This window comes from Gallus gallus, chromosome 13, assembly GCF_016699485.2.
Source record: "Gallus gallus isolate bGalGal1 chromosome 13, bGalGal1.mat.broiler.GRCg7b, whole genome shotgun sequence".
NCBI lineage: Eukaryota > Metazoa > Chordata > Aves > Galliformes > Phasianidae > Gallus > Gallus gallus.
This window is the reverse complement of record NC_052544.1, coordinates 4,339,253-4,352,392: the sequence shown is the minus strand read 5'-3', so window position 1 is coordinate 4,352,392 and position 13,140 is coordinate 4,339,253. Positions and strand designations below refer to the sequence as shown.

The 13,140-nt window shown below is 50.8% G+C and overlaps 1 protein-coding gene and 2 non-coding genes across 8 annotated transcripts in view; all 3 read right to left on the bottom strand.

The window, feature by feature from the left end:
* LOC416169 (rho GTPase-activating protein 7-like) overlaps positions 1–12,091 on the bottom strand; it is a 42,686-nt gene extending 30,595 nt beyond the window's left edge. For 4 of the 6 annotated variants that reach the window (XR_006931419.1, XR_006931418.1, XR_006931420.1 and 1 more), the window contains exon 1: positions 3,793–4,535. Coding sequence is in view for 1 of the 6 variants with exons in the window: in XM_046900495.1 (XP_046756451.1) it covers positions 3,793–3,844 (52 nt within the window). In the remaining 5 variants the exon portion in view is untranslated. Of the gene's footprint in view, positions 1–3,792; positions 4,536–11,977 lie in introns of those variants that run through there. The other 2 variants (XR_006931423.1, XR_006931422.1) reach the window with 2 other exon arrangements.
* MIR6569 (microRNA 6569) lies at positions 11,729–11,832 on the bottom strand. The gene has a single exon (NR_105436.2). It is a non-coding gene; the product is annotated as a microRNA 6569 (primary transcript).
* Positions 11,923–11,994, bottom strand: TRNAD-GUC. The gene has a single exon. It is a non-coding gene; the product is annotated as a tRNA-Asp (tRNA).
* Positions 12,092–13,140: the final 1,049 nt, after the last annotated feature.

The window sequence follows — 13,140 nt, the reverse complement described above, 5'->3', positions numbered from 1 at the left end:
CCCAGCAGCCCACCCCCTGGCTCCAGGGCACTCTCGGTACCATAAAAGTAACTGCTGAGTGCAGAGGAGAGCTGCAGTTCAGCACTCGACTTGCAGCGTTGTCCGGATCTGCATCATTCCAGAGAGGACCATTCCTCGAGGGTGGGGTTGCAAAGAACATTTTGAGGAAAGGTTTATTTGTGTTTGCATGTTCTCAAAACGGTTCTGGGGCCAAACCCATCCCGGCTGCTTTTCTAAGCTATCAAGTAACACACAAAACTAAGCAGCAAGTTCAGAGTAGAGAGAAAACAGCTAAGTCTTGAAGAACACATTACAGTGCACAGTGGTTTTCGCTTTCAGGCATTTTCCTCCCTCTTGCATTAGCATACATTAGATTTGTGCACACTTAATGTGTAGCAGCAGTCAGGTTGGAGCAGCAGATTCTGCTTGGAAAGTCTGCATTGTGGAGTATAAAGCAGGAATCTGGATAGCATGAACGTGAGCATAACTGAGCACAACTCCTTTGAACAGTAAAGGTTTATTTTATGTGGCACCCCTGATTACACAGCAGATCAATGGGCAAACCAGAGCACAGCCCTCAGGGCATATTGCATGCAATCAGATGCAGGAGTAATTGAAGAGGCTTAAAAGTAGCATTACATCAACTTAAGGTATGGCTAGAGAAGGGCATAAGGAGGCTCAGTGATTTGCTGAAAGGGAAAAGAGTCAAGAGCAGAGCTGGCGTTTGGCCTGAGCAGTTTATTTCATCACCCTGGTAACCCAGCACTGCAAAGGCTGCTACTAACTTAAACTGTAAAACTTCTGGTTTCGGTGTCATCCTTTTCACTGTCCACTAATGGAAATACTAACACTCTGAACTCAAAGAACACCTCGCACTGAGCATCACTGCTTTGATACAAGACACCCAGTACCCTGCCTTGGACCTCACAGCAGCACAGGGCTGACAGCAGCTGCTGGGCAAGCTGTCCCTGTGTGCAGCGTGAGAACCAGAGCTGAGAGCTGCCAGCCCAGCAGGGCACTCACCAGCCCTACCTGACATCTTGCTTCCCATTTCAGTTGCCAAAACTGCATCTACAGTTTTGAAGTATTTCCTGTTTCCTAATTTAAATGGTTCTCTCAGTCATTTTTCCACTCAGATGCTCAAGCATTTTTGGAAAAACATCTAAACAGGAAGAGAGCTGACCTCTTCCCCCTGAACATCGTGTGCTCGCTTCTCCTGGCATCAGAACATCGCTCGAGTGCCAACTCCCACAGTGACTCCAGGACACGCTGAGGGGTGGATCCCCCACCTTGCAATTGGGCATGGGCACTGCTTGTGTGCATGGGAGGGTGGCATCATCCAGCAGATCTGCTTCTCTGGGATGGTTCTGGTCCGGCCACCAGGTCAGGGAGGAACCACTCCACAGCCACTGTGATCTATGGAAGAATGCCCATGGACTCACGTGGTCTGACAGTGGGCCAAATACTTATATCTGCTAGATATTAGGCAGCTCCTCTCTTGTACACTTTTACATGGCAGCAGCCAAGTCAGAGGGAGCTGTGTGAGCACGTGAGGTGCCAGGAGGGATCTGCTTGGTGAGTTTTGCTTGCTAGGCTCTGGATTCAGCTCTTCTGCTGGGGTAAATCGAATGCTGACACAGTGCAAGAGTAAAAAGTACATGAGCAAGAGGAAAGGACCTGTAGTTTTCTGTGCTCACATGTTTTCCCTGCAGAGCACCAGGCTGGTTATCTGCACTTTCCTTAAGAAGCCCTAGTGTGCCTAGAAATTACATTTCATATACGTGCTCTCTCTCTATATATACACACACACACATATATATATACACAAAGTGCTAGTGTGGGGGCCTTGCAGCAGTTTAGTCACACTGCAGAAAATTGGGTTTATGTTAATTGCATGATTTTTTTTTCTCCCCCAAGAGGCTTCCCCTTCCAAGTCCCAGAACCATCCCAAATAAGCAAACCTGGTGGAAAATGCCACCCTACCCAGTCACTTCAGTCTCTGTGCAGGAGACCTCACAGCCACAGCCATCACCACTGGCAGCAGCGCCCAGGCCCACACCCCCAGCCACCAGCTCCAGACCCCAGGGGCTCAGGGTAGCTGGCACTGGGCTGCTCCAACACATGCAGGGGTGCTGCATTCTGTCTTGCTCTGAACAATTGGAGGCATTTCTTCCAAAGGAAGGAGAACATGACCCACATCAGTCCCTGAAAGCCATCAATAAATTAACCTCTATCTCCAATGTCAGGACCTTGCTAAGGCTTAGCAAACTTGGGTGGGACAGCCCAGGGAAGATTTTGCTGTTTCTCCTGCTGTTCACAGGCAGCTCACTTTGCCTCCTCTCCGCATACATCCTGAGCATCATCTTTCCAGCCCTACCAAACAGAAGCGTGCTTCTCCAAGACCCAGCCAGGCCACACCATTTCCTAGAGCCAAAACCAGGCAATCCCAGACAAAGCAAAATGATAATGTGTTACTGCTCAGAAGGGCTCGTGGTGTGAAAATTAATAGAGGTGAGTAGTTTGCAGCTGTCCCCCGTCTGCTGGTCTGCTTCAGGGAAAGCGATGCCCTCCATGCACTGCAGCACAGTGTCTGACACACCGGTCACAAGCTGTCATTTAGATTTATCCAAGTTCTTCATTTAATGTCTGACCAGCTTGGAAGCAGCTCAAGGCAGAGCCCTGCTGTTTCTCCTTAAAGCTGCTTCAAGCAGCTCTCTACTAGGTCAGTAATTAGTAGTGTGTTCAGCTAAAGCCCTGAACACACAGAGCCCCGTGCTGATGAGGAACACTGGGCCCACAACAACAGCAAGTCTGCTACGCGTTGAAGGGCACTGAAGCTCAAAATAAGTTTTCTTTCTGAATTTTGAGATCCACAGGATTTTCAGGAATGTTTTTATTAAGTTATGGATCCTTCTGAAAAACCCTCATGCTCTGTGAGAGCACCGTCATCATGAAGCAATACACACACAGGAACAGCATGGGAAGAGTCCTGCATGCAGCACATGGGGGAAAGGAAGCAGGGTTGGTGTGAGGCCGGCAGCAGCTCTTGTACTTTCACACTGTAATTCACTTATTCATTCAGCAAACCCATCACACCGGATACTCTACATACTCTATAGTCTACTAGCTATTGTACCCACTTTTAATGTAACCTCATGAAGTTTAGGAAAAGACTTCACACCCCATCACAAGCCAGGCCAGCCCCAAGCAGGCATATGTCCCACCACTGATCAATACAACACTCAACAAAACACCATGCAAAGTCAGCGCCCCTCTGCTGTCCCACCGACCAGCCGTTCAGCTCAGTGACAGCAGCACACCCAGAGCCACAGCAGTGAGGTGTGCTGAGGCTCTGCATTCACTGCATGCAGCATCCCCAGCCCACAGCCACCACCTGCAGCAGCACCAGGCCTGCATCGCCCCCCCCCCCCCCCCCATCAGCCTCTGCAGCGGTTCCCTTCGTGCTTCAGCCCTTCTGGGGGCTGTTCAATTTCATGCACCGCCACCAGTGACATATTCGGTGTTAGCTTGAACAACGATGCAGAAATTAAATCGATAGGCTTTGCCTAACAAAGGGAAAGGCCCCATCGGGCACGGCCGGGCTGCGGGCTGCCCACGGAGGAGAGGAGCAGCTCCCAAACACCGCGTGTAACACGGGCAAGGTCACGTTTAAGAGGACGGTCGCGCCTAAGAGAACCCTGGCCGCATTCCGTCCCCACGCAAGCAGCCCTCCTGCGCTGGGGCAGCACTCCAATACAAAGCATTCCTGCGCTGACCCCTCCCAGCACACACCGAACACCGCGGCCATTCTCACGACTCGGAGCTCCACCATCACTGGGCTCATTCCCAAACATCGGCCATTTCCCCCTAAAGCAGCCAGGAGCCGCCCCGCCCGGCCCCAGCGCCTCCCCGCTCCGGAGTGACGCGAGGCGACGAGAAGCAAACGGACTCCAAACTTGGCCGGAGAGCCTCAGCACGCAGAAGGCTGCATACACAGCTCGATTTACTCTACGGAGAGGCACGGAACGCACTTTCATCCCCCGCAGCGGCCCCGGCCAACGGCCCTCGGACACCGCGACCCCATATCCCCGCGTCCCCATATCCCTGAATGCCGATATCCCCGTATCCCCGCATCCCGCCGGGCGGGCGGCTGCTGCCCCCCAGAGGCGACGCGTGCCCAGCACGGCCACCCCGCACGAGGCGCCCGCAGTCTCTCGGATGCTCGGTTTGCAGTTTCGAACAAGGTTTTTTTTTGTGCCTGTTGGTTTTGGGGGTTTTTTCTTTTTTTTTCCCCCCCTACATGGCTGGCACTGGAAAGTTTTCCACTTTCTATATAAACGTTCACCGGCGCAAACCGAGAGACGGCAGCCGCCCCCCAAACACGCCCTGCTGTCTGAAACAACACCGCAAGAGCAAAATAAGTAAGAAAAAAAGTAAAGCCTGCTCCTACCTGCCATGGAACGAACGATGAGAGCCGCCTCACGTCCCGCACGGCACCGCCCGTCCCTCCGAACGAACACAACTCCGCGTGGGGCAGCCGAGCCCCGCCGCCCGCTGCGCTTTAAGGGGAGCGGGGAGATCCCACCCAGTGCGGGGTGGAGAATGCCGGCTGGGAACGGGGCGAGCGCAGCTGGGTCACGGCCCTGCAGCTGCCTGCAGCCCGCAGGCTTCGCCGCGAGGCTCCTTTCCCCGGCGGTCTCTTGCAGCCCTTTTGGCTGCTGCTAGGTTAGCAACGGGATCTGAGGACGGCAGTGCCACATGCACGGCCCTGTGCCGTCAGGATATAAATACGGGAAACGTATCGTTTAGATCAGCTGCAGGACAGAGAGGCATGACGTGTAGAGGTACTTGAAGCGCTGGAGTTGCAACACTGAGAAATCCCCGTTGAACTGGAGAGCGGCCCAGCTGCGTGAGATCAGCACACGGCAGCGCCTCGCCGTTATTCTCACCACAGGCAATGAGGAGAAATAAGCTAAACGTAACGCCGCTTCTGTTTCACACAGTAAGGATTGCAAATTCATTCCGGACGGAGTGCTGGCACGGTTTGACTTGAGTTCCCAATAAAAACCAAGCAATCAGGTGCAGCTGGTCGAGGGCTGCCCCACACTGGAGCAAAGGGCAGGTGTGAGGCTGTGCTGGGGAGCAGCCCGAGCAGCCACCGCAGCGCTCCTTTGCTCTCAGCTGTGCCAGACCCGGGGGTGCCAGCAGCACATCAGGGCTCTCCATCAGTTATTACCCCCACGTGTATTTTCTCACAGTTTGGGGGCCTATTCCCCTTTCTCTCAAGATTTTTTTGTGTTAAACCTTGGCTGTGCAAAATTTTCATTAAAAAATCAATTTAAAGAAACGTAGTATCAAGGAATGATAGCCATTTTTCAAACTACGAGAGACAAAACAAAGCCAATCTCCCAACTTGCTGCTCTCTCTCAGGCTGTTTAAGCCTCCAGCTCTCCTGTTTCTTTCCTCCCAGGCACCTGGAGCAGCCCAGCAAACCATGGCCAGCTGCCCTGCATCAGCCCTTATCAGGGTACACCTGTAGGACCTCGTTAGCACTGATGTTGGCTCCTAACACTAACACTGAGCTGCCGTAGTAACATTACCTTTTTAAAAACAGTAAAAGCAAGCTTCCATCAACTGCTGCTGGGGAGATCAGGTGCCTGCATCCCTGTCTTACCAGCAAGCCCCCTCCCATCCATTCATTCCCCCAACCCAACCTGCTGCTCCACGACTGCTAATTGGCAGCCTGCAAGAAGTAGAGACCCTGGGCCATTCTCCAGGTCCAGAACTGTCATACTGTTCACACACTGTGCCTTAATTTACTCCTGGCTTTCCTCCCATTGAGGGGTCCTGCCAGCTGTCCTCTAACAGCACTACTGATGCATTTGATGTGGGGTTTTGGTGCTGCTGGGGGCTGGTTGGGGCAACCGCTGGAGCTCTGCCTCACACCTTGGAGAGAGCTGGAAAAATACTTTCCGGAGGTATTCCCCCTTTCTTCTTGCTTAAAAGCAAGCTTTTAATTCCTTCTGACACAGGCTTCCCAAAGGAATAGTCTGTTCTGACTGCAGAAATCAGGGGGACACAAACATTCAGAGGGCCCCATCTGACAGGGCAGTGGCAGTCCCGGAGCAGGCAGCGTTGCAGGCCGCTGGCCCACAGCCCTGTGATGTAGATGTGGTCCTCGGTCCTTCCTGGCCATGCCAACTTGAGCACAGCTGGTTAAGGTGCTTCAAAGGAAGTAAACGTAGGACTGACAAAAATATCCCCTGAATGGAGCTTTGCTGATAGCTTTCTATGTCGTTATAAAACGACCCTTTCTTTCCTGTCATCTTGTAGGGCTGAATAACTGAGCTGAGCAATGGTGCAGTCCAGAAATCAGCCCAGCAATCAGAAACTGTTGTAACCGCCTGTGGTAACCTCTGCTGAGCCTTTCTTTAAATCACAAATGCACTGCAGGGAGGTGGAAAAACATTTATCTTCCTAATTGCCTTCCACTAGTCTGTCCAGCGGCGCAAACAGAAGAGCAGGAGGACCAAATTATTGCCCTCAGACGAGAAACACAGCTGGAGGAATTTGTCTCCTGTTCTGCTCGGCCCGAGCAGGGCCCTGCCCCGGCCTTGGAGGGACACCGGGCCGTCCTCCACACATCACCTCCTGATCCTCAGTGTACTTGAGGAACAGTTCCTTCCCACCAGCTGCTACAGCCCTCCTGTGACATACCCCGGGTTCCTCACACAGCACTGTCTGGATGCTTCCCACCCCCCCTTCCCTCAGAGCCCGCAGGGAGCATCCCCAGAGGCCGCCTGATCCCGGCCTCCTTCCCAGCCTGAGGGCCCTCGCAGGAACAGCGCGGGGATATTTTTAGCCTGTTTACAGAGAGCAGCACGTTTGGGCCCAGCCGTCCGGGCAGTGACGTGGTGGCTGTGTGCCCGGGTGTTGGGGAAGGACAGGGAGTCAGAAAGAGCACCGGAGCTGGGAGAGGCCATCAGGTGGGTGCCTCCTGGTCTGGATTGCTGTGAACACACCACAGCTGGAATGCCAGTGAATGCCATTTACTGTTCCCTCAACTCTGGGATTTTCTGTTCCAGTCAGGAGGTTCTGGTGTGGACAGTGCTGTAGCTCTTCCACAGATGTGCTACAGGCAAACCCTCTGTGCACCACGCCAGCACAGCTCACAAAGCAGCAGCATTCATGAGGAGCGTGCTTCACAAAAGCAGGCCTATGTTAATAATTAATTAATACTACTAACCTAGTGGGCCTAGTTTAATTAATTTAGCCTTAATTCAACGTTAAGGTTAATGTTGAAATCACAGTCCAGGTGTCTCATTCCCACCAGCACAGGATTGCAGCCCCTCAGACCAACCTGAAGGTACCTTTCTCTCGTGTTCCTCCAGCAGACATCCCATGCATTGCTGCCTGAGGGCTCAGCATGGTTGCTGAGGGCTCGCTGCACTCGCTGCTGTACTTGCTGCCTCTATAAAGAGGAAGTAAATTATGCTGAGGCCTTGCAGACCCAATTTATGTACAGAATGCAGGCTGGATCTGAAGCAGGAAAACACAGGAAAAAGTTCTTCTAGAAGATGCAGCTCTGTGCTAAATGCCCCTGCTCCTTATGGACAAACTCCAGAACCACAGCTGGCACTGCTGGGCACCAGCACAGGGCTGGGAAGCCTCTATCACAACTGGTACCTTACAGAATAGGTTGTAGTATTTGCTCAGCACAGCATCACTCCGTGTTCCTCCAGCACAAAGCACCAGGCTGCCTGGAAGCAGAGCAGGGATCTCCAAACTTGTTTCCAACGCTGCAGCCGGGTGTTGCAAACCTGCATCCTGATTAAGATGACTTCATTAGTGTCTCTCAGCAGATGGGAACCTGAGGGCTGCAGCATGGTGGCTGGCAGGGATGGCAGTCATGCAGAAGCTGTGAGCTGGAGCATTTCGCATCCTGTCCTCAGGGCTGCCACAGACCTGCAGAGAGCAGTAGTTCTCAGCCAGGTGTAGCAATGTGCCTATCACAAAGCTACACACACAGATAGGGTTTTTTCTGAATATCAGATATTCAAAGTCAGCATCATGATCAACAGAAAGCACGAAGCATGTGCTTCACTTCAAAGACATCACATGTGATGAGAACGAAACATTCTTTGCCAGCATGTTCCAGGTACAGCTCAGCAGGAACTGCTGAACCAGCGGTTCTGTATCCCATCAGGAATTACATTGGACCCATCAGAGATGATGCTGTACATTTCTCTCTCTAAAGAAAATTTGGATGTGGTTTAGAGGATGGGAAGCCACAGAGACTGAGAGAGACCAAGTCTGGGGATGGGCAGAGAAAAGTGGAAGAGAAAACACAGGTGGAGGTCACCTGCAGAAAGCAGCTCCACAAAAAACATGGTTGCTGTGGGTGGCAGTGTGAGGCATTCACCTGCAATTTCATGAGGTTATCACAGCTGTAAAAAAGAACATCTGTCTAATAAAGCCAAAAAAGAGAAAAAGAAAAAGGAAGAATGAACAGTGAAACTGTGCACAAACGGAACTGAAGTTCTTCCTGCTATCTCTCTGACATGACCTAGGCTAAAACAGGATACGAGCTAAAAATAAAGCTACAGCTAGGGAAAAGCAGCAGGGCTGCTCCACTTTCTTAGGAGCTTCTCACATTCACGTCTCTGTCCTGGGACTGCTGCAAGGGCCGAAACACTTCCAGCAGCAGAAGGCAATCCTGGGATGGAGCAAACATCCTTTGTCAGCAGATGCATTTAGGAAACTTTGGCCTGCTTAAATTTTCCAGAATGTGAAAGAATCAGAACTGAACAACAACAACAAAAGCCAGCAACTACTTACTGCAGTCCCTGCAAAAGCAATCTGACCGTGTCCATGGAATTAAAGGCCAAGATACAACTATCCTCACGTAGCATTTAGCATTTCCCTTGCAGAGAACTGAGCGTTTGCGCATCTGGATTTCATCTGCATCCAAGTGAGCTGTGGGTGGGTGAGTCTGTAGTTCAGTAATGATGTATTCTGATACTGCTGCTCTGCATTATGGCCCAGAAATACTTTAAGGGTGTGTGAGCATATGAGCTGTATTAAATAAAAAAGAAAGAAAAAGAAAAAAAGGAGGAAGGGATAGACAGGGCACTGTTTCTTCTCAGGACCTGCCAAAAGGCACAGGATATTCACCTCTGTGTCTGTTTCACTGCTTTCACCTGTGAGCAAATGAAGATAAAATACTTTACCTGGGAGGAAGAGTCACAGATTTTTACAACACCTGATTGTTCTCTAAGCCTGTTGGAAACAGGCTGTCAGTTCTAACTGAAGCACGCTATAAATTATCTTCAGCAAACAGTGCATTGTGAAAGGCAGCAGCTTATCTGTCAATATATGCCATATGGCGCAGCAGAAGTGGCCGTCCCTCTGTTGGGACATATGCACTGAGACAAAGTCTCGGGAGTTTTGCTGCATTTGTAATTGCAGATTAAAAATAAAAAAGATATCAGAGTAGTGCTTTCAAATTAGCAGTCACTGATTGCTCTCCACGTCAGAGAGAGCAATCAATTTAGCTTTAGTTAAGCATCTGTCTATTTGCACTCAGAGCGCTGAAAGACAGAAAGCCGAAGGCAGCAAAGGGGCTGGGATCCTTTGGCTCTTGTGGCTAAAGCAGGGCTGTTGGACACCTTGCAGCACCCACCCTGACACCTCAGGGCCTTTCTGGGTTACAGAGGGGCTTCAGATATTCACCTCAAAGCAAGGCTCACACATTTGCAGAATACTTTCACTCACTTGGACATCCTCCAGGAACACACTCCACATTTTCAGACTGCTCCTTCAACCACGAAGCTACAAGTGCTTCCATGCAGCACCAGCATTTAGAACTGTACAAAGATGTGCCCACAGCATGGCACAGTGAGAAATTAAGATTCACATGGGGTGATCTTAAAGAGTTTCTAGAATTACGGTATCTATTAGCACGAGAGGAAAAACACCATCCTCTCAGGGATGAAAGTCTCCAGGTAGCCAGCCTGGAAGCAAAAAGAGCTCAAGCAAAATCACAGGGGTTTCCAAATGCTGCAGGACCTGGTGTGTGTCTCTCACTCAGACATGGGCCTGCTGAAGCCTCTGCCATGCATGGACTGCAGAGGATGAGGTGCCAGGGTGTCTGCTGGTAGGGATGGACAGAGAGATAAGACATTACCAGAGTATGTGAGAGTGGTGACAACCACATTTTGCAGCTCTCACTAAGAGACAAACTGAATTCGGCTCCTGCTGGAAACGCTAACCCAGATATCACATCCAAACAAGATGTGTTTCTCCCTCTCTGGCAGCTGGAGCAGGAGAGCGAGGAAGCAAGCATCTGGCACATTTAAAGGAATGTTTACTAATTAACAGATCAGGGGATAAGTATGAGGTAAAAGTCTCTTAGCAGTGGCTGTATGCACAGCATTGAGGGATGTGCAGCCATGCAGGTCCCCGTGCCGCCGGCTGCGCTGCATCCCCTGTTTCAGATCCCTCATTTCCAAAGCCATCAGGGGAGTGCACGCCGCCTGCAGCCACCAGACCAGGAGGGCAGCAGACAGCAGCAGAAAGCTGCGGAGAGCTGCAAGCCTCCGTGCTGCAGTCACAAAAAGGGCAGGAACAGGCAAAGAGCTACACATGGGCTGAGAGCTTCAGGAGCAACATGTGAGGACCAAGTCACCGACACAGCAGTCCAAACCCGTCTGCTTTTGTTTCTGTGCACGGACACTGCACAGCAGAAAAACGGCTGACTGGCATCAGCCAAATTCACAGGCCCAAGCAGTAGCTCAGCTGTTTGTTGGTTATGCACACAAAGCTTCATTGGACGATGTTTGTGAAAAGTCATTGATATCAATGGAATCCGAGTAGTTTGGTGAAGCCTCACCTGCTGGGCAGCAGATTACTCAGCAGTTACTTTGTAATTGACTTGTGATTTTGATAAGGATTTCTTTTCACACGATAACTGCCATATGGGGTGGTTATCTGAAATTTTACTTTGCAATACTCGCTCTGTGGAACGTATCCATCGGGGTGGGACCTGTGCCAGCACAGGGATCTTCACACCATTTTAAGCATTTACAAGTTGTCTCGAGCTTTAGATGATAAAAACATCGAGTAGTGAGAGTGCACTGAACTCAGTATTTGGCTGTGCAGTCAGCCTGGTGGAAATGTGACAGGGCAAATATTTACCTCCAAGCACCAGCTGGCAGTGTTTCCAATGCCCAGAGCCACGGGGCTGCACCACAGGACCTGCTCAGCACCAGAGCTGAACGGATAAAGGCAGCAGTGTGCCTGGCACTGCTCTGCTGCAGGAGCTGCGGGTGGGGTGGATTTCCAGTGTCACCTGGAGCAGGGCTGCAGCTGGGCTGGAAGGTCCATGCTGCCACAAAGCACCCAGCACACACACACACGGCTCTGCTGAGCCTTGCTGTGCCTGTAGGGCACACACACACAGGGCAGACAGGGCTGCAGTCTGGGATTCCTTCGGCTAAGAGAGATATTTGAAAGAAATCATGAGTAATGCTATAAAAATAGGCTCAAAATACAATTCTAGCTTAAGAGGCAACTGTTATTTAAACAAGCCTAGCCTCAGATCTGCTAAGAACCCTCTTTAGAAGTGCTTGGTGGTTGGCTTTTTTCCTCCAGCCCTTCCCCTCAGAGCAGCAGCAGCGACCGAGAAGGGGCCTTCCTCCGTGAAAGTTTTCTTTCGGTGATTTGCTTTATCCTCTAACCCAGAAGAGGCGGCTCCAACCCCAGTCCGTAACTCAAGTTACTGCAGAACAGCAACGCCGTTAGTCCAACAGGGCCGCGAGTGCCCCAGGCCTCGTAGTGCCATCTGATCGCATTCCAACACAACAGACGTGTGGATGTCGGACACCGTCATCCTTCCGCACACAGGCAGCAAAACGCTGCTGTCTCCCCGTCGGGGAATCGAACCCCGGTCTCCCGCGTGACAGGCGGGGATACTCACCACTATACTAACGAGGAGTGGAGGACCAACCTGCAATGTCGCTCTTTGGCTGCACCGACAGCGGGCTGCTCACCCCGAAGCGATAAGCTGCTCCTTGTAATGCCGGCAAAGCCCAGTCACGTGTACGTCTGCAGCTATTACGGGTTGTCCCAGAAGGACCCACCTACCCCAAATGAGAAACTGCCGGGCAGCACAGTTCCTGCTTTCACAAGTTAGGTGACTGGAAGGGAAGCGTGACCTCAGGCAGGGCCTTGCTGGGAAATCCACGTGAAATGCTAGGCTGTAATTAATAGATTGCAATGGAATGCAGATAACGGGCCATAAACTCGACACAAAGTCAAACACTACATGTAGCATCAGTTCTGCTGTTAACAGCCGGCCCTGGTTCCAGGTCAGTATCACAAACGTTTTTTTTTTTCCAAACAGCAACTAAGTTTGCTACTAACAGATTCCCAGATAACCCCTCTCTCTCATACATTTAACGCCACTGCGTTTAGCATGAGGTGCTCACATTGCACAGCTCCCCTCCTCCCATTCCCTTGCCAGCAAAGCCTGCTCCCCTGCTGCCTCCAGGCTTGTATTCTGATGCCAGTTTCTGATAACTGCTCTGTGGCCAAAGCTCAGGGCCAGCCATTCACCCTGTCAACGCCCCCCTCAATATACTGCTCTCATAAACAAAATAGGGCGTGTTCTGTTGAACTGTGATCCCTAGTAACAAAAATCATAGGAAAGATGAAAGTGCTCAGTACTTCTCTGCCTTAGGTTCTCACTTGACTTTAGAAAGGCCTTTGACATCATCTCTCACAATCTACCTACAGGTAAACTGGGGAAATATGGAAGGCAGAAAATTTGCAGTCTGACCAGACTAACAGCCACGATTAGCAGTATAGAAAACACTCAGAATTTAATTTGCAAGTGTGAACCTTAAATGTTTTGTCTGCCTTAACATCACACTGATCGTAGGCCATTTACCTTACAGGTCTTGCAGAGTCTCAAGGCTGGTGACCAACATTTGCTCTGACTTCATGTTTCTTCCCTGACACCTGATGGAATTTATTTCATCATCTGCTTGAAATATGCAGTTTGTCATTTTGATCCTCTTTCATTTGAGTCTGTTCATGCAAAAATTGGCTGCAACCCTTCCTTTAGGCAGTGCTCATTGC